This window comes from Oncorhynchus nerka, linkage group LG21 (genome assembly GCF_034236695.1).
Source record: "Oncorhynchus nerka isolate Pitt River linkage group LG21, Oner_Uvic_2.0, whole genome shotgun sequence".
Taxonomy (NCBI): Eukaryota; Metazoa; Chordata; class Actinopteri; order Salmoniformes; family Salmonidae; genus Oncorhynchus; species Oncorhynchus nerka.
The window spans coordinates 24,175,557-24,196,444 of record NC_088416.1 but is presented as its reverse complement, the minus strand read 5'-3'; the positions used below and the strand labels follow the sequence as shown (position 1 = coordinate 24,196,444).

General features: G+C 40.9%; 1 protein-coding gene across 1 annotated transcript; it reads right to left on the bottom strand.

The window, feature by feature from the left end:
* Positions 1 to 776: 776 nt before the first annotated feature.
* On the bottom strand, positions 777 to 4,731 carry LOC115103611 (estradiol 17-beta-dehydrogenase 1-like). Its single transcript, XM_029624453.2, has 6 exons — positions 4,522 to 4,731; positions 3,985 to 4,146; positions 3,618 to 3,797; positions 3,381 to 3,474; positions 3,091 to 3,274; positions 777 to 2,903 (listed from the first exon to the last, which is right to left on the bottom strand). Exons 1-6 carry the CDS (start codon positions 4,616 to 4,618, stop codon positions 2,736 to 2,738), a joined length of 885 nt encoding a protein of 294 aa, XP_029480313.1. The 5' UTR covers positions 4,619 to 4,731; the 3' UTR covers positions 777 to 2,735.
* Between the last annotated feature and the right edge of the window lie 16,157 nt (positions 4,732 to 20,888).

The window sequence follows — 20,888 nt, the reverse complement described above, 5'->3', positions numbered from 1 at the left end:
TCTGTCAGAGTGTTGAAATGGTAGAATATGGTAGTTATATTTTGTTGTGGATTGTTGAATAAATTATTCACTATATTTTACAAATGTTTGTATTCAACTTATATTTTTAAAGACAAGAATATATCTGTTTTGAGTTTCTGTTGTCAACTCTGTCAGTGGCTTGTCAACTCCGATTTTTTTTGTAAATATTCGGAAAAATATATATTCATTGTCCTGCAATATATGTCAACTATTGAAGTACAGTACTTTCTGTGCTAGACATCCTTTATAAATCTTGTTTTATGTTCTGAATTTAGAAAAACGTGCCAAAATGCTAAAACAATTAGCCTTGGAACATTATACAGTAGTGTAAAACAAAACAAAAATAGATTTGGAGATTTGTATTACATATTTGAATAATCTAATTTTAGAATGAAACAATCAAGGCCCTTAAACGCTTGTTGGACAATAAATATACAAATGAAATGCCTTTTATGGTGTCTGACTAAGTTGAGATAAATCCAGTTAGGTGCATTTTATGAAAAATGTTTTAGTTAGGTTGTTCCTTTACATTGTGTGGTAGCCGATACTTTGGTTTATAAACAGTTATATTTCAAATGTTGTTAATATTAAGAAAAATACTTGTCAAAGAAAAGTTGAGATTGTCTCGTCTTTCAAGAATCCCTGAGAGACAAATTCACCTCACTCTCAGATAAAGGAGTAGTACTGTTAGGTTTTACACAGTCAAATGTAACAATAACTACATTTTTAATAAAGAACTGTACGAATGATACATCAACATTTAAAAAATATATTTTAAAAAGCATTCAATACAATAATATGAGATCTACATATTTTACATTTGAATAATTTAGCAGATGCTCTTATCCAGAGCGACTTACAGTAAAAGTGCCTTCATCTTAAGATAGCTAGGTGAGACAACCACACATCACAGTCAAATATACAGGATACAATCATTTCATTCCATGCTAAACAATGGATATATAGAGTTTTGCAAAAACATACGCATTTTCATACACATACACTAAAATCTAAGAACAGTAACATCTTGGACACACATGAAGGTACCCATTAGCAATAATTTCTGATGAAAAACATTGGCGGATATAGAGTTTTAGAAATAAACTCTTCAAATGTATCAAAACTTGTGACATAATAGCAAAGCCTCCACCTTGAAGTTGGTGGTTGAACATTGTGTGTAAAGAAGATGATTTTGGCCAACCATGTTGTTTGCTGAAATGATGTGCTTGTGTGTGGCTCCCAATACAAATCATGTGTATAACCTATGTACAGCCAAAAGTTTGCACACACCTTCTCATTCAAGGGTTTTTCTTTATGTTTTACTATTTTCTACATTGTAGAATAATAGTGAAGACATCAAAACTATGAAATAACACATCTGGAATCATGTATTAACCAATAAAAGTGTTAAACAAATCAAAATATATTTTATATTTGAGATTCTTCAAATACCCACCCTTTGCCTTGATGACAGCTTTGCACGCTCTTGGCATTCTCTCAACCAGCTTCATGGGGTAGTCACCTGGAATGCACTTCAATTAACAGGTTTGCCTTGTTAAAAGTTAACATTGCATTTGAGCCAATCAGTTGTGTTGTGACAAAGTAGAGGTGGTATACAGAAGATAGCCCTATTTGGTAAAAGACCAAGTCCATATTATGGCAAGAACTGCTCAAATAAGCAAAAAGAAACGACAATCCATCATTACTTTAAGACATGAAGGTCAGTTAATGTGGAAAATTTCAAGAACTTTGAAAGTTTCTTCAAGTGCAATTGCAAAAACCATCAAGCGCTATTATGCAACTGGCTCTTATGAGGAATCAGGCCATCATTGTCAAATTGCTGCAAAAAAATCCCTGCTAAAGGACATCAATAATAATGCTTGGGTCAAGAAACATGAGCAATGGACATTAGACTGGTGGAAATCTGTCCTTTGGTCTGATGAGTCCAAATTTGAGATTTTTGGTTCCAACCTCTGTGTCTTTGTGAGACACAGAGTAGGTGAACGGATGATCTCCGCATGTGTGATTCCCACCGTGAAGCATGGAGGAGGAGGTGTGACGGTGTGGGGGTGCTTTGCTGGTGACACTGTCAGTGATTTATTTAGAATTCAAGGCACACTTAACCAGCATGGCTACCACAGCATTCTGCAACGATACACTATCCCATCTGGTTTGTGCATAGTGGGACTATCATTTATTTTTCAACAGAACTATGACCCAAAACACACCTCCGGCTGTGTAAGGGCTATTTGACCAAGTTGAATGATGGAGTGCTGCATCAAATGACCTGGCCTCCACAATCACCCGATCTCAACATAATTGAGATGGTTTGGGATGAGTTGGACTGCAGAGTGAAGGAAAAGCAGCCAACAAGTGCTCAGCATATGTGGGAACACCTTCAAGACTGTTGGAAAAACATTCCTCATGAAGCTGGTTGAGAGAATGCCAAGAGTGTGCAAAGCTGCCATCAAGGCAAAGGGTGGCTACTTTGAAGAATCTCAAATATAAAATATATTTTGATTTGATTAAGACCTTTTTGGTTACTACATGATTCCATATGTGTTATTTCATAGTTTTGATGTCTTCACTATAATTATACAATGTAGAAAATAGTAAAAATAAAGACACACCCTTGAATGGATAGGTGTTCTAAAAATGTTGACTGTACTGTATGTATAAAGTAAAGGGTTATATTATATTCTATAGTTTGATGGCTATTTTTGTTCCCCTTTCCCATTGGTTGAGAAGATGATCTTGCTCATATTTCTGATGTACTGGGACCCGTCCAGCGCTGAGATCTTAGGGCTGCTGAGCGGAATGAGGGCATTGTTGGTGTAGTATCTGAATGCAGGGTTCGATGACTGTATGGCATCCAGAAATACCTGTATTGAGAGGGGTCCAGCTATTAAATCTACTCATCAGTACTACTTACACTTCCATAGAAAATCTATAAATATCTAGTATAATATACTGTATGTATGTACATGCAGTATGCACTGGAGACAGGGAGGAGCACCTTTATCAGATCAGCTAAATAACTAATAGATGTCAAGTTAGCAGTACCCGTACCTTCACAATGTCCTCTGTGTCCTGAGCTGCGTTCTGGAACACCATCCCACAGTGTTGCAGGTACGTGTCATAGAGGCTGCGTGTGTGGGCGTCGACCTGCTGCAGCGAAGAGTCCCCTGGCTCTGCCCTCTGCAGGTTGTCCAGGAAATCCGTGTTGACAGGGCCGCACTCAATAAGACTCACACTGCACGACGGTGGATGGAGTCAATCAGTACCAACACAGATACAGTGCACATCCAAAATGAAACACTGACAAAGGGATACATGAGCTGATGACTGTCTGGACTCACTGGATGTTGAAGTGCTGCAGGAGAATGGCCAGACTCTCACAGGCGCCCTCTACTGCAAACTTACTGGCACAGTACACCTCATTAAAGGGGAGTCCTACAATACAATAATCACAGATATGTGATTATCATGGCAATAAATACTAAACAAACCCCCACATCTGACCTCAGAGCAGTGTCTAAGGGTAATTTCATCCCATTCCCCCTCCTGTCACCCCAGCCCTGCTCTCTCTCTCTCACCCTGTAGCCCACCGATGCTGCCAGTGACCAGGACGCGTCCATGGCCCTGGGCCTTCATCCCTGGTAGGAAGGCCTGGATGGTGCTGATGGTGCCCAGGAGGTTGACCTCCAGGATCCGCCTCATGGTGGCCAGGGACTGGGCCTCCAGCGGCCCCATCAACCCCACACCAGCATTACACACTGCCAACATGAATACCACAGACAAACAGAAAGCCAGAGCACATGACATCCTGTATGCTGTACACATGTAAAGAAATTGTCGTTGATGTAAAGATGTGAAGGACATCTGTTCTTCTGTTTCGCACACACAACCACACACACACACCCGATATAACAATATTGCTGTAAGTCATGACTCTGGTCATACCCAGAATGTTCACCCTCTTCTCCCTGACCCTGTCCCTGGCATCCAGAATGGACTGCTGGTCAGTGATGTCCATCTGGAGGATGTCCAGGGTGTCCTTGTGCAGGCCTTTCACACAGTCCAGCAGACGCTCCTTCTTGGCAAGATTCCTCATGGTGGCATAGACTAAACAGAGTTGATATCAGTGGTCAAGGACATCAGAGATTTCCCCATCAGAGATTTACCATTAAACATGTACGAAACAAAACGGATGAAATACAGAGCTTGACATTGACATTATGTTGTCACCATAGTTTCCAAAACTAGAATTTTCTGTAATTACATTGTGATGCAGATAAACCAACCAAAATGTGTTTTCTAATATGTGGATGCCATGTAGTAAACAGGCATAAAACTCAGAGACAGCTTACTGCTTCAAATCCCTCATGCAACAAACACACCACGTATTGTACCCATACTGTTTATTGCATGATCTTGTGGCACTGAATAAAATAAATGCTTTCTGTACAGTGATGTCCTTGCAAGACAGTCACTGCTTACCTTTGTACATTTTCGCTGGATCCGAGGCCAGCCGGACGGCCAGACTGAGGCCTATCCCCGAGGAGCATCCTGTGATCAGCACCACTGTCTGCTCCATTGGGCTGCTGTGTCCACACGTCCTCTGGGTCTGCTAGCTAACGGAGAGATGAGGTCTGAGGGAAGGAGACCAGGAGATACACGGAGCAGCTCAGTAGGGCTTGATGAGGTGTGTGAGGTGAGATGGTATGGGAAGAGATCCAGTCTGTGTTGTTTACTGATGCTCAAAGTCATGTTTTCACTGTCATCCCTATCACAAGGTCCCTAGAATGTAAACATGCTCTCATTTCCCAGCCCAGGATGAAGTTTTGCTAGGCCAGGTGTTCCCACGAGGTCTGTCTGTGGCCATCAACCCATGACCCGAGCCCTTTCACTCCCTATTTGGTTCAAAACATTGTCTAAGACCTAAACCTCACCTGGAGTTGTGGAGCATTGAGCAAGTTGAGGAAGCTAAACTCCTAGGTATAACATTGGATGGTCACTTATCATGATCAAGTCATACTGACAAAGTTGTTGTGAGGATGGGGAGGGTTATGTCTCTTATAAAAATATGTTCTGTGTTTTTGACACAAAAATCAACTGTACTAGTTGTCCAGGCTCTGGTCTTGTACCATCTCGATTACTGTCCGATAATATGGTCAAGTGCAGCAAAGAAAGACCTAGCAAAGCTGCAGTTGCCTCAAAACAGAAGGGTTGACGAGAGATGAACTGCTTCTCTTCTAGTTTTTATGAGAAATATTACTGTGATGAAAATTCCTGATTGCCTGCTGTCACACCTTGGTCTTAGTATTTTGTGTTTTCTTTAATTATTTGTTCAGGCCAGGGTGTGACATGGGTTTATTGTATTGTCGTATTGGTTTTTTTGTAGGCATTGGGGATTGTGGCTGATTAGGGGTGTCTAGCATAGGCTTGGCTGCCTGAGGCGGTTCTCAATCAGAGTCAGGTGATTCTCGTTATCTCTGATTGGGAACCATATTTAGGTAGCCTGGGTTTCACTGTGGGTTTGTGGGTGATTGTTCCTGTCTTAGTGTTTGCACCAGATAGGGCTGTTTCGGTTTTCACTTTTCATTATTTTGTAGTTTCCGTTTGTATTGGTTTTTTTCTTCATTAAAATTATATCATGAATCATCATCACGCTGCATTTTGGTCCGATCCTTGTTCTACCTCTTCATCAGAGGAGGAGATAGAAGAACGCCGTTACACCTGCATAATCAAATAACATTCAGCTCAGACAACCATATGTACCCCACAAGACATAACAACAGGGGTCTCTTCACAGTCCCCAAGTCCAAAACGCACAGTATTATACAGCACCATGATCGCATGGATCTCCCTTCCATCTCCAATTACTCAAGCAAACAACATCACCTTTAAAAACGGATGAAACAACATCTCTCGGAACAGCAGGGACTGTGAGGGGACAGACACACGCACACACAGACACACTCTAAAACACACACTATTTTTTAGTTGTATTGTTTGTATTTTTGTTTGTTGTTGTATGATGTGTGTGTATAGTTGTATTTAAAATGTGTGTGTCTATCCTTGTCTATCAGTCTATCAGTGTTTTTCTACTTGTCATGTTTTGTGTTTTTTTTTTGTGGAACCTGGGAAGAGTAGCTGCTGCTTCTGCTAAAGCTAATGGGGAGCCAAACCAACAAAATAAATATGACCCACTGATAGAGACCGGAGCTTTTATTTTGTCCTCAGTGTCAGCCAAACTATCACATGATTTGAAGAAAAAAAACGGCCAAACCTGAGGACAATTATCTGGAACAATAAAGAAACCTACAGCAGTTAGTTACTTTAACCAGGAGATGGAAGCACTGTCATTATCAATGTGCGCAGCACAGGAACCCTAGCCAGTGGGCCCTCTGGTCAGTATCGGGTCACACTCAAACCCATGCTGACCACACATTCTCCTAGAATACACAGTGGACCACTAACACTCCACCTAAAACAATAATGTTGAGAACAGCCAGTGAAGAACACAAGAGGATCTTGGATAAAAGGAAGAATAGAGACATTTTGGAGTATAATTAGTCTCTCGTTGGCTATACTGGCCAACTGACACCCACAAATACCAGCTGAAATGACTACATAGCCAGTAATGTAAAGCCTGTAAACCCCTGGTAGGATAGTTATAGAGCTCATAGTGAGTGTCATGTGGATGCTCTTTGTTTTGGAAAGCTGCAGTCTAGTGCTAGACTGAAAAATTGTTTCAAATCCATCCTAAGAACTGTGCCATTTTAAGTCCATACCTCTAGCCAGAGGAACTAAGTTATAGCACAAATGTTCAAATATAGGCCTTTGCATTATCTTGCTGGAATAGATAGCCAGAGGCCAGTGCTGAAACCTTGACATTTGACTTCTGAGAACTTATGCAGCAGGTTAGGAGAATTAGGTTAAGTTTAGGAAAAGGGTTAGGGTTAGTTCGGAAAAATTGAAAGTATGCATCTTAGAAATAGTTTTCACATATAAACATTATATATCCGAACTCAGAATCAAATAGGCTTCCAAATAATAACATGGTGTGGTAGAACATTTATTTTTATTGGAGAATTTCTGCATGTCTCCAGAGAGGCGCAGTGGTCTACGGCACTGCAGATCAGTGCTTGAGGCGTCACTACAAACCCTGGTTTGATCCCGGGCTGTATCACAACTGGCCGTGATCGGGAGTCCCATAGGGCGGCGCACAATTGGCCCAGTGTTGTCTCGGTTAGGGGAGGGGTTAGCCGGGGTAGGCCGTCATTGTAAAAAAAGAACTGACTTGCTAGCGGCCATGACTGAATTCAAACTTGAGTTGGTTTTGGGGTGTGGTTTGATGTGGGTGTCGCTTGTGTGTGTTCGCAGGTGGGAAGAGTTAGCCAAATTTTTTCACCAATTAACTTTAGCTGGCTGGTGTGCGACCTGTGGCAAAATTGGTTTCCCTTTGGATAGCCTGTCTCCGGGGCTTGTTAGGGACCGTCAATAAATTGCACAATGTAAATGGACAATATTTTCATGTTGCACACCTTTTAGTCTTTCTATTAAATGCTTTTAATATTTGTATATGAATTTCTACAATTTACAGTTGGTTTGAGATTTTTAAGTCATTGAAATTTGCTATTGGAATTTATGTACATTGTGTAATTTACCGATGGTCTCTAACTAGCCCCATTGGGATGTCCAAAGTCAACCCAAATTTACCACAGGCATTACGATTGGATCGCATGCAGTTGCACTCCGAATTGATGATTACTTATGTGCTGCCAACTGTGGCATGTGGGTGGGTTTGAAAAAACCCAACCTTCATGTGCATTGTGCACAGTCAGGAACACAAGTCTCACAAAACTCAGTTTTGGATGAGACTGATGTAGTTTGTTGGTTCTTTCAGTGGTGGATGGATGACTCCCTATGTGGATACAAATAGGATGGAGACTGATTACTATTTTGTAGATTTAATCATCAACTGACCATTGTTACATTGTTACGGGGAAGGACTGCCCATTCCATGATCTCGCCATCACGGTTGACAACTCCATTGTGTCCTCCTCCCAGAGCGCTAAGAACCTTGGCGTGATCCTGGACAACACCCTGTCGTTCTCAACTAACATCAAGGCGGTGGCCCGTTCTTGTAGGTTCATGCTCTACAACATCCGCAGAGTACGACCCTGCCTCACACAGGAAGCAGCGCAGGTCCTAATCCAGGCACTTGTCATCTCCCGTCTGGATTACTGCAACTCGCTGTTGGCTGGGCTCCCTGCCTGTGCCATTAAACCCCTACAACTCATCCAGAACGCCGCAGCCCGTCTGGTGTTCAACCTTCCCAAGTTCTCTCACGTCACCCCGCTCCTCCGCTCTCTCCACTGGCTTCCAGTTGAAGCTCGCATCCGCTACAAGACCATGGTGCTTGCCTACGGAGCTGTGAGGGGGCACCTCAGTACCTCCAGGCTCTGATCAGGCCCTACACCCAAACAAGGGCACTGCGTTCATCCACCTCTGGCCTGCTCGCCTCCCTACCACTGAGGAAGTACAGTTCCTGCGCAGCCCAGTCAAAACTGTTCGCTGCTCTGGCCCCCCAATGGTGGAACAAACTCCCTCATGACGCCAGGACAGCGGAGTCAATCACCACCTTCCGGAGACACCTGAAACCCCACCTCTTTCAGGAATACCTAGGATAAAGTAATCCTTCTCACCCCCCCCCTTAAAATATTTAGATGCACTATTGTAAAGTGGCTGTTCCACTGGATGTCTTAAGGTGAACGCACCAATTTGTAAGTCGCTCTGGATAAGAGCGTCTGCTAAATGACTTAAATGTAATGTAATGTAATGTTACAGCCACTGAGGTATAAAAAAAATTGCAGACATTGGATGAATATAAAATGTTAATGTCTTCGGCTGCGGGTAATGAAAAAAATCTATTTCAGTGACAATTTAAATAATTCAGTGGATGTTTAGTGCACAAATGTGATGACTAAAGTGTCTTATTAGGAACTTCTCTATGTGTCGTCTATGGAAATTGTCTTTCTGGGCCGGGTGTCAGTTAAACTGCAATACCGAAAAAAGACTGTAGGAGCAGCCAACTGTGCTTCCAGAACCAGAAACCTGGCACCTTGCTTACAGCCTGAACTGCCCAATGTCCTGTTCTCTTTTCAACAAGTAACAAACATCTGACCAATCAGAATATAACAAAGTAGGGGACAGGTAGAAAATCTATCATTCCAATTCCAAACAACTGATTCACCATATTTTAAAACTAACAACAGTGGCTTAGAAAATATTTATCATAAAATAATCCTACACTGACTTTATGATCCTATTTACACATTGTAGAACATTTTGACAATAGAATACATGTTTCTGACTCATATCAATGCCACATATAGGCTGTTTTCTAAGCGAGAAGTTGTTTTTTAGTGCAGTTGTTCTTTAATCATTTAGAGTATTCACAATAATCGTAGGCTTAGTATTTTTATCTACTATGTGCCTGCGTGACATTTGAGTTGGTCCTACACTTCCATTTGGAGTCAGAAGCGCATGGGAAAAGGTGATATAGGTCAGTATTAAATATGGCATTCAGATCAGTGCCGCCTGGCCCAGTAATAATTTAACGTAAGTGCACCGTTATAATTCAATGCAAATAAACCAGGGGCTCAATCCATCACGCAAATATTTGCATGGTGGTGACGGTGACCTCATCCACAATGGCCGTCTCCAGTCAACTCCTCTGGGTAAAAGAGAAATGGGGTTTGTTCATCTGCCAAGAAGGCGTCTGTTCAGACAGCCCTTGATTTCCTCTGATATAGATCTCTTCCCCCCACGGCCATCCCAAATTCCAGGGCGCTCACAAGCCCACGCTGGACCACTGTCAGCAGCCCTCCCCGAAGTCCCAAGTGGCCGTAGATTAAAACCCATTCATTTTTAGCGCAAATATTTGCTGATTGGATCTGCATGCCAAGTGCATTAATCTCCCCCTGTCAGAAATGTGTACAGTACAGGCCATGTCTCCAGAGATGGGTAGTATTTCTGTTGCATGTATTTGAAATATGTATGAAATAAGTATTTTGTCATTTATATTACACTGGGCTGAACTACACTCCAATGTATTTTGTAACAAGATATTTTCAAGAGCTGTAATTTGTATTTTCAAAGTACCAAATACATTTCTTTACCATTTGTTTTTATAGTGGTCACCATTTTGTGGCCCCTTTCACCCTGCATTGGTATCAGAAATGTGATGACACTTTGGTTTGATAAGAGAGTCTGCTAAATTAACTAAATATAAATGTGTATGTAAAAATTGACAATTGCAAAGCAGGCTGAGTATTATTCTAATGAGCTTAGCCCTGAAACAAGGTTTTGTCTAGAAGGGATACTGTTTTTGTCAACATTGACTTTTCGTACAAGGTTTAGGAGAATTTATGCAGCAGGTTAGGAGAATTAGGTTAAACTGTATCCCATCTAGACATGACCCTGAAACAAGGCCAATAATAATACCCAGTGTACAGAGTGACTTATAGACAGTGCATTCACCTAATGTAGATAAACAACACATATCACCGTCGTAGCAAGGAACAGTTACTGAGAATGTTAGTGTTCGGGCTACTTGCAAATGTAGTTCTGTGTTTTATAATACAAAATATGTGTATTTTAAATACATTTCAAAATACAAGTATTTTGTCGTTTATTTTGATACATTGATCTTTATGGTATTTTGTCATTTTTGCCCATCCCTGTTTGTCTGCCAGCAACAAGAGTGCCCCAGTGATACAGAGTGATATTATTAGGCTGCTATGCTGTTCTGTGCGTGCTTTGTGGTATAGAGTGAGTCCTAAGGTTTGTAGGCCTAATAGATGCATCAGGTCATGCATAGTGTGTAGTGTGTGTTTAGAAAGACGTCCCATGGAGTGCTTGCATAGTGGTGTTTGTGTCCCAATTACTGAGCAAACGCACAATGTGATTTGCTCTCGACACTGTCATAGGCTTTCTCCTCACCTTCACGAGAGAAGCCTGGTAGCCGAGACTAGGTTCGCCCAATGTTCAGTATTGTCTGACCCTGTCTGTGTGTATTATGTCTGTGTGTCCTACCATAGACTTTATAAATACTCACTAGGTGGTGATAAAGCCTCAGTTTACAGTACAGTATTAATTGTCTTTCACTGGATAGACCTACCTGGTTGTCCCATTTTCAAGAATGACATTTTTTTATGATTATGATCTGTGTTTGTGGCTGGCTGATTGAAGATTAGATTGCACTGTGTCATTTGTAAGGATTTGTTTTCCATATAGTCAGAGTCAGATGATGCTGTTTGTACTGTGCAATGGGGTGCACCATTAGGCCTATGTGATTCCCGAAAAGTTTATGTATTAAAGATGTGCTTTGATATGGTAATAGTGACCACATACACCACTAGGTATTTTCCTATTTTTCCTTTACAAGGCTGTGCCCTCTCTTTCTTTCTCTACGGAGAGCCGAATTCCTCTTGACCAGCCCATGGTCCCTGGCTGCATGTTTATGCAATGGCCTGATTGTGATTGAGTACATAGCAACCCAAAAGTGATAGGGATTTAACTTGATAGGATACAAATGTCTTGCTACTGGCGTAGGGGAAGTGACATTGACTGTGTACAGTGTGTTGTCTGCGGAACATGTTAGGGTGCATGTGATTTGACAGTAGCATTGGTGAATACAGCATCTCTTTACGTACCGCATGTCCTCATTTTGTGACCCTGAGGGAAACAGTGGGGGAACCTTCATCTGCTACCCTCATCACATCCCCTGGTGCCGGTGCCTGTGTTTTCTCACACACTTTCGGCCAATTAGCTTGTCCCCATGTGTTTCTCTCAGTAGAAATGTGAGCGAGTGAATTTGGAGGATGTTATGGAGATGTACAATACATGTCTGTCTGGCACACTGAGGAAAGAGTCCCTGTCATTGGTCTATGAGCAGTATGGAGATGGGGTTAAGCCACAGAGAGTTTGGCTAATCAAACGAAGCTAAACGCATTGAATGCATAGACTAAAGAGAAAGGTCTACATTTCGTGACAGCAGCACACGCTCAATAGGATGTCCCATGGGAGAAAGATGAGCAGAAGTGAAACAACTGCAGAATTTTTGTGGTGACTGAGCTTGAACTGAAATGTCAAGTTACCCATACCTTTATAGATAGCAGTGAGAGTCTGATTCTCATCTGCACTCTCACAGTCAGAGGTTCCTTAAGGTGAGACTGAATACATTCTTGCACTGCAACTAATTCGAAGTGTGAGGAAGTCCTCATGCTATATCAATCTCTCATCCCAATCCTTTATATCTTTATGGTCCACATACCTTCACAGTATAAGGCTTTACATGATGCACTGTTATATCAATACGACTTTTATAACACTCTTATAACATACAGTCTTCCCTGCTAACTTTACCAACGGCCCAACCATCTTGCTTACATGAGTAAAACCAAAACCTGCTCTGCTGTCATCAACAGCATGTTCCTCATTTCTCAGCTCATTGTGGCTGTTTATCTTGTCTGGGATTGGCTGATAGGGGCCGTGCAGGTGGCTTTGTGTCACCTGGGTAGTGTGAAAGGAAGGAGATAGGGGCTTGTTTAGTAAGGGTTTCACATGGAGATAATGCCTCTGCTTGATTCCACTGTGATCGTGTGATAGGATGATTATATCCACAACTAAATCTCTTTCCTAAACAATGAAGATGCTGGTGGCACCACTGACCACAAATTCAAGAACTACAACCATTTTTAAAAAGTGTTAAATTATTTTGGTACTGAAGCTAATTGTGTGATAGTAAAAAATAAATGAAAAATATATTTTATTGCAACATGCACTGTATAGGTGCAGTGAAATGTGTTGTTTTACAGGGTCAGCCATGGTAGTACAGCACCTCTGGAGCAAATTAGGGTTAAGTGCCTCACTTAAGGGTACATCGAAAGATTTTTCACCTTGTCGCATTGAATATTAAAAACAGCGACCTTTCGGTTACTGGCCGAACATTCTAACTGACATTGATTTTCCTCTGATTGTGACAAGCTAATAGGCACAGTATGGCACAGTACAGACAATAAATGAAAGGTCCAGTCATTACTTTTTGAGTTTAGATAAACATATACAATCTATATCAGTGTAAAGATTTTAGAATTAAGAATTCATCCCGTATGATGCGTTTTGCATCATATGGGTATGATTTCTGTATTTTGAAAATGACATATCTTGAAAACTTGATTGCTGACAAGAAAAACACACTGGGACAATGTCAACAATGGACTAATGAAACAAATATCAAAATATAGTTTTGGGGTGGACTTTTCCATTAACATTTGCTAATTTTTGTAATAAGAAAATGACCTCAGGTTTGTCTCATCCGGTTGAGACGTTATCCTCTAGTGATGTTTACTGAAACTGACAGACAGAGGAGGGCATGCAGGTTACCTTTTGTCTCTGGTATCGTAAATAAAGTTATCTGACCATGCTGGACCAGCATACACACATAAAAAAATGTTCTTTACTGCTGTGATGTTTGTGAAGACCCATCCTGTTCTTTCCCTCTCTACCATGTTTTCCTTTTATGGCATTAACTTCTTGCGACTAGCAATCCCGGATCCGGGAGCGTAATCATAGCCTCAAACGAATTAGCATAACGCAGCGGACATAAATACCCCTAGAAACTTTTCCTATTCATGAAAATAGCAAATGAAATATATTCAAACACAAGCTTAGCCTTTTGTTAATCACACTGTCATCTCAGATTTTCTAAATATGTGTTACAGCCAACGCTAGACAAGCATTTGCGTAAGTTTATCATGGCATAATGCTATGCTAGGCTCTGCTGGCAGCAGGCAACATTTTCACGAAAATAAGAAAAGCAACCAAATTAAATCATTTACATTTGAAGAACTTCAGATGTTTTCACTCAGGAGACTCCCAGTTAGATAGCAAATGTTCCTTTTTTCCCAAAATATTATTTTTGTAGGCGAAATAGCTCCCGTTTGTTCATCATGCTTGGCTGAGAAATCGACCGGAAAATGCTACCACTACAACGCTAAACTTTTTTCAAAATTAGGTTCATAATATCTATATGCTACACTGTTAAAAAGTTACTGTAATTGAACGGTACACTACAGGCTACTGGTTGCAGTGAAAGTAAGGTAAACAACATGTATACAACAGAATGTATACAGCTGAATGAAGGTGTTATTGCTGTAAAATGATAGTATGCTGCTGATTACTTGAGACTATACATCTCTTGGGATATGAACTCGCAACAGCCCCAAAACATCACTGCTCTAGAGGAGATCTGCATGGAGGAATGGGCCAAAATACCAGCAACAGTGTGTGAAAACCTTGTGAAGACTGACAGAAAACGTTTGACCTCTGTCATTGCCAACAAAGGGTATATAACAAAGTATTGAGATCAACTTTTGTTATTGACCAAATACTTATTTTCCACCATAATTTGCAAATACATTCATTAAAAATCCTACAATGTGATTTTCTGGATTTTTTTCTCATTTTGTATGTCATAGTTGAAGTGTACCTATGATGAAAATTACAGGCCTCTCGCATCTTTTTAAGTGGGAGAATTTGCACAATTGGTGGCTGACTAAATACTTTTTTGCCCCACTGTGAACAGGATTAATAGTGACCATTAGCAGGATAAATAGATGAATACTAACGGAAATCAATAATCAATGGACAGCAGTGTACTGGAGTAATACATCTAATCAATAATACTTTAGCAGCAGTGTATGTTGTGTCTCAGTGGATGGTGCATTAATGTTTCAGCAGTGCCACCAGGTACATTTTTATTACCAAGAACATATATCCACACACTCTCAAAATTAGGGTATGGTTAGGGTACAGTGTAGTTCCCTGGGGTACAAAAAGGTCAAATGGAAACAAAGTACCCTCAAAGGTACACATAGGAACTCACATGATACTGGTCGGTTCCTTTTAGGGTACATGTGTAGAGAATCTAGTATAACGGTCAATTTTTCTCCCCAATATTTTGAATATAAGGTACAATCATCACTGTGATTTGAAATGTAAGTGGGGCCAATGTACTGGTTTGGTTCATTAGCATATTTGTGGGCATGGTTTAATATATCTGGATCTGTGCCAACCGTCAGTGGAAGTGTTATACCAGTTTAAGTGGTTGATGGTTATACTGTCAGAGGTTGAACACATTATTTGTTTGTTTTTTATTGACACTGGCTGTTCTGCAATTGTTGTAAGATCATGTGACATTAAAGAGCTACACTGTTAAGTGGTTACTGTGCATTTCACAGTAACTTAATGGAAGACAGTAGCCTGGAAGTTGCTATACATTTTGCGTTACTGAACTGGCAACCAGCTGTCAGTAAGTTATTATAAAATAATTCACTGTAAATTAATAGCCAGTTACTGATAGTAAGTCACTGGCAACTAACTGCTGGTAACGTACTAGCACAAAGTGAATCACAAAGTCCGAGTCTCAAGTCAACTCCCAAGTAGAATGAGTCGAGTCTTGAGTCAAGTCCAAGTCGTGCATTCTAAGAGCAAGTCGAGTCAAGTTTTTTCAAGTTATGTCTCAAGTCAAGTAAAATAAATGCAAACAACTTGTATGACTACAAAGCTGTGTTTATTTATTGAGGGACCTTGTAGCAGGCATAAGGGCATGAAATCAGCAGAAAGCACGGAATGTTTACTGATGACCCAATGTTGAAAGTGTCATATCATAAAAAATATACAAGTAGATTTAACAAATATACACCAATCGAATCTGTCAAACAGGAGCTCAAACAAGTACACACAGTATACGCACAATGTTGTGCAGAGCGTTCCATTTGGCTGTTGGGGGAAAGAAGACCTCCAGTGCCGATAAAACCATTGACAATATGTGCTGTTTTCAAAGGATTGTTAAGTAACTGTTATAGAAACGCTATTTGGTTTTAATATCATCTCTCGAAGAGCATAGTCAGAACTATACTTTTCCAGTTATGAAGCAAATAACTGCATGCTTTTCATGATCAGTAAACATCAATTGATCATGTAATTTCAGATATGTGAGGGTAGCATATCCATTTGGCATGTTGCTAGCTAAAAGCAAACAACATGTCATTTAGCTATATTTCACTGGCTTGACATCAGCTTGACATCAGCAAGTCCTCGTCTTGGTAAAGTTGTCAGTCAGACTTCTGTCATCACCACTATAGATGGCAAGCAAATCAAATAATATTGTGATATAGTTTGTCCCCTGAAAGTTAACTTGTTAACTAGCCATATTGCCGTGATTCGTTATTAGCTAGCTAGCCAATCAATCAATCAATCAATGTAGCCTATCATGTCTGTCAGCACTCTTAAAACAATGTTGAAAAGGGGATGTTAGCTAACTTTGCTAGGTAGGCCTACAATGGTTGGAGAAAAAAGTACATTAGGTCTACTTACCACTATGTGTAGCCAACTGAACAAAGTTTTTACCGGTAGCTTGCAAAGTTAACATTATCAACTAACAGTACATTGGTACATAGCAGTACTGCTCTCCCTTGTAAGGTAAACAACAACAAGTCATTTTACAACAATAACACCTTAATTCAACTGTAAAAATACAGTATTTTTACTGCTATCCAGTCGGTAACTTATTGTCAAATTACAGGTCATTTTTAACAGTGTGTGTCATAAGTACATCTGATGTATCGTATAAGTATAACGGTGAACCTGTAATACATTTTACCTGGAACCAGAGGGTTCTTCATAAGAGGGTTCTAAATGGAACTCAAAAGTCTTACAGAGACAAATCAAAGGGTTCTACGTGGCACCCAAAAGGGTTCCCCCAGGATATCTATTGGTTTTCATCTTTTAACAAATTTATCACACCCACAGATCCAGTGGTGTAGCAGGAAATTCCGCGAGGTTGACCCCAAAATAATCCGAATTTTGCTGGTCTGCAAAACCACACCCATCATGAACATATTTCCCAGCATGCTCTGTTGCAGTTAGATTTTTAGAAAAGTTTTTTCAATATCTCTGTTTTTGCATGTATATTGATTGATTTATTAATCAATTAATGTATCTTACACAGGGAATGTAACCACATCATAGAAATAAAGTGTTTATTATTTTAGAATAATGATATCCCTGATGACAACGATGATGATTACTGGTAGGTGTTTCCCTTACAGTTTGTGAATGGGGCTAGTGGCCTTCCCGTGTGACTGATAGAGAGTTGTTAGAGAGCTGATGAGAGATACGATATGTGACTCATTTCAGGAAACTAGGCATATGTCGCATGTCACTACTTCACAGGATTTGAACGTAAACCACGCCGTTTTTGAAAGATATAATGTTAGCCATTGAAAACTACAAAAGTTTTGCTACTTTCTCAACACCATTGAGGGCCTGCATTTAGCAGGCGCTATCGACTGTTCAGTTGGAAAAAGTGATGGGCTACTTTCTGCACACATCACGGTCAGTGTGAACCGGAGTGACAACACTGGCCAAACAAGATGTAGCTACATACAAAATGAGTTCAATGGTTCCAGTCTTCCATGAAGTGTGCATTCATGCATACGGATAAGATTCTATCCACATTTTCAGATATAAATTTCAAATTTTGTCAGAAAGTTGTTTTCATTGCACCTTATAGCGTACTTTTAGTTAGCTAGCAAACGTTAGCTTGCTGGCTCGCTAGCTAATGTTACATGTATGATCTGTGTAATAATATCATTTGAATCAGAAGCCCATTTGCATTGCTAGTTATAGCCTAATGTTAGCTAGCTAACATTGAACCTAGTTTGTTAGCTTACGCTACCTGCAGATTCATACTACAGCTATGACAATGTTTGTATTGATAATAGTATAACTTGTGATTATGCCGGTTCATTGTTTAGCTAGCTAATCAACCAGATTATTACATAACCCATCAAATTAGCCAGGTATGTCTGGGGGTGATTACGGCCATCTATTGTATTTCATGAGCATGTGTATATGTCTAGACAATAGTGACCCATCCACTTATCTAGATGTGGCTGGGGGGTGGTTATAGCATTTCCTTCACATGACCCATCAATTTAGACAAGTGTGTCGGGTAAGCGTCAGCTAATAATGATAAAAAATGTATACAATATTTTATCTGGACACTTTCTCTTTTTGATATTGCCACTATGCATTTGTGAATCCTCACATGTGAATCCTTAAAGAGATGGGTGGGGCTAAGGCTTAAGAGGGTGTGAATGATGCTGAATAGGTGTAGATAAAGAAGAGCTCTCCAGGAGGTGTACCAAAATATTCAAGGGCCATTTTCTCAAAAGTGGGGTTACAAGTTTAACTTTCAAAGCAGAATTACTTTCCCACTGTTTTTCAACTGCAGCGTATGATATACCATTTTCTAGTCTCTACTGTTATCAAATGTAAAAAACACCATTTCTAATTTTGCTACATAAGACTGAATCGAGGCGGTCGGTCGCATACTGTAGATTTTGGTGGGATATATGGTAAAGATGAAAGGTATTTCTCCATTCTGTGGAACTCATCAGGTCTGCAGGGACAGTGGTGGGAGATTTAAAGAATTCCCCCCTTTGAGAGAACGTTATCCAAAATGGTAAAAACCAAAGAGCTATAACTTTATATGCCTGCTTAGGGCTTCTAAACCACAAACAGATGGGAAACGTGGAGAGTAGGAATAGTTCCATTCTTGCTACCATGGAGTAGATGGCAGGTTTACAGAGGCAGAGAGAGAAGAGAGAGCCTGAGAAATGCACAGCACATTTTTCACAAGCTGGCACGGAGGGAGCAGCTTTCACTCCTCTCTGGTAAAGTCATCAAGGCCCAAACACAAGAGGAAGGGTGGAAAGAATGGATCGCTCTGAGCTAACAGACTCACCTCAAAGCACAATCAGCACTTTTATACTGTGCACTTTTCACATGAGATGAAATGGAATTAGTTCAGTTCACATATTTTCTAAATGACTCACTTGACAAAACAATAAAAATGGTTGGGGGAGCATGCCATACTGAAGTGATAACGCATGATAATAAATACTTCGTAATGAAATACGTTTTCAGAACATTGATAATCTTATCGGTATTTGAAGCCGTGCCGTGGCACCGCTAATATCAATAATCTGAGAACTGGACAGATAAATGATACATCGTACAGCTCATTGCAACAACATTCCCAGGAAAAACATATTCGACATCCAATGGCTCCAGCAATAGTCCCCAGGGAAGCCACAGCCCAATCATATGCCACAGGATAAAGTTAAAGGTCACTCAAATCCTGTCACGGCCATGGAGCAGAGGGTCATATATTATGAATGTGTATTTTCCCAGGGAGCCTTGGTGCAGGTCTGCAGAGTGATGTATGGGGCAATGGTGGGTATGGAAGTGTCCTTTACGGGACCAGAGTCTCAGTGCGTCAGTTTTAACCCTCAGGGCCACCACAGCACCCGGCAGTTTAGCATTCCACTAGTCCAGTTTCTGTTTTGAGTCCCAGCATTCCAGGACATGCCGGGAATTGTTTCGTGGGAAATTTCCCCCATCTACTTGAATAGACGGCCAGCCATTCTTTATTTTCAGTTATGTTGGGGACATCCTGTTCCCGGTTTCTCTTTTAGTCCGGCAGCTCTTGAGTTTGCTCTAGGCCCAGGGCAAGCCTGTTTTCAGCCCTGAGGTCTTGGCAATTGACTAAGTCAAGGTCTGGGTCAGTGGATGACAGAGCTAGTGGGGATACGTGACCTGGCTATGCAGCTGAAGCATCATGGTGGCTTTTCTGACGAATGAGTCTGTCAGATTGACAGGCATAAAAAATATTAACATTAACAGGGCTAATACGTATCTTCCCTGTTCATTCAGTACAGTGAGATCTGTCATGCTGGATGTTATACATAGGAACAACAAGCCATTTTTTATTTCGGCATAGATTCATCACAGGTCAGATCAAGTAAACCCCACACATTTAACATAACTTTACAAGTATGACATAATTGAAACCATTGTTGTTTGAGTGCATGAGACATGTACGTCAACCGTGAAAACAAGTTAGCAATAAGAGGACCCTGGCTCCATACTCAGAAGCTAATTGGAACATTTGTTGAACAGTATCACAAATTCCAGTTAGTGTGCCAGTAAACTAAATTCCAGAGCGCTTTATCTTTTCCTCTCTGGCACAGTGTACCTAGCCCCAGGTGCTGCTGGGTGAGACTGCCAGGGAGCGCTCTGCCTGCTCACCTATGATGTGGGAAGCTATAGTGACAGGGGGAATGCAGGCACTGCAGGTGAGTCAACCATACAGATATGCACCTAATTGTTCCCTGCAGTTTAACCAGACACATTTCCACCCCACTGCACAGCGCTCAGATAGGTTCACACGCTATACTCCCTCAACCAGTGCTTTCTCTACCTGCTACAGCCTCTTCCTGTCTCTACTCTTGTTCTCTCTCTTTCTTTTCTTCTTCCTATAGTCCTGTATATGTCCTTCTGGAAAATATTTTTGATCCTTCCTCCGTTCCCACTCTCGCTCCCACACACTCGCTATGATCTCTCCATCTCTAACTCTGACACACTCCGTCTCTCGATCCGCCCCCTCATTGTTTCAGTATAGCTGCCTGCTGCCTGGCGTGATTGTCTGTGCTCTCTCATCTATAGAAAGAGCTGATGAGCTGTGTGGACCCAAGGGCAGTGGTGTGCTCTCTCACCACCCTCCGTCCCTCTCTGTTTTCAGCTGACTCAGTGTGTTGGCATGGTGAAGTGGGTTGTGGAGGTGGTTGCAACTGTCTGAAGGACAACAGAGTGCCTGTAGAGGTAAAGGTAACATGGGCCCTGACACACACACACAAACACATTACTTTTGCACGTTTTAGCAA

Excerpts from the sequence above, each read along its gene's own strand:
- LOC115103611 (XM_029624453.2), bottom strand. The coding sequence starts at position 4,618 with ATGGAGCAGACAGTGGTGCTGATCACAGGATGCTCCTCGGGGATAGGC. Across the intron at positions 3,275-3,380 it reads CTGCAGCACTTCAACATCCA|TGTGAGTCTTATTGAGTGCG; the intron begins GTGAGTCCAGAC and ends ACCGTCGTGCAG. Across the intron at positions 2,904-3,090 it reads ACACAGAGGACATTGTGAAG|GTATTTCTGGATGCCATACA; the intron begins GTACGGGTACTG and ends CTCTCAATACAG.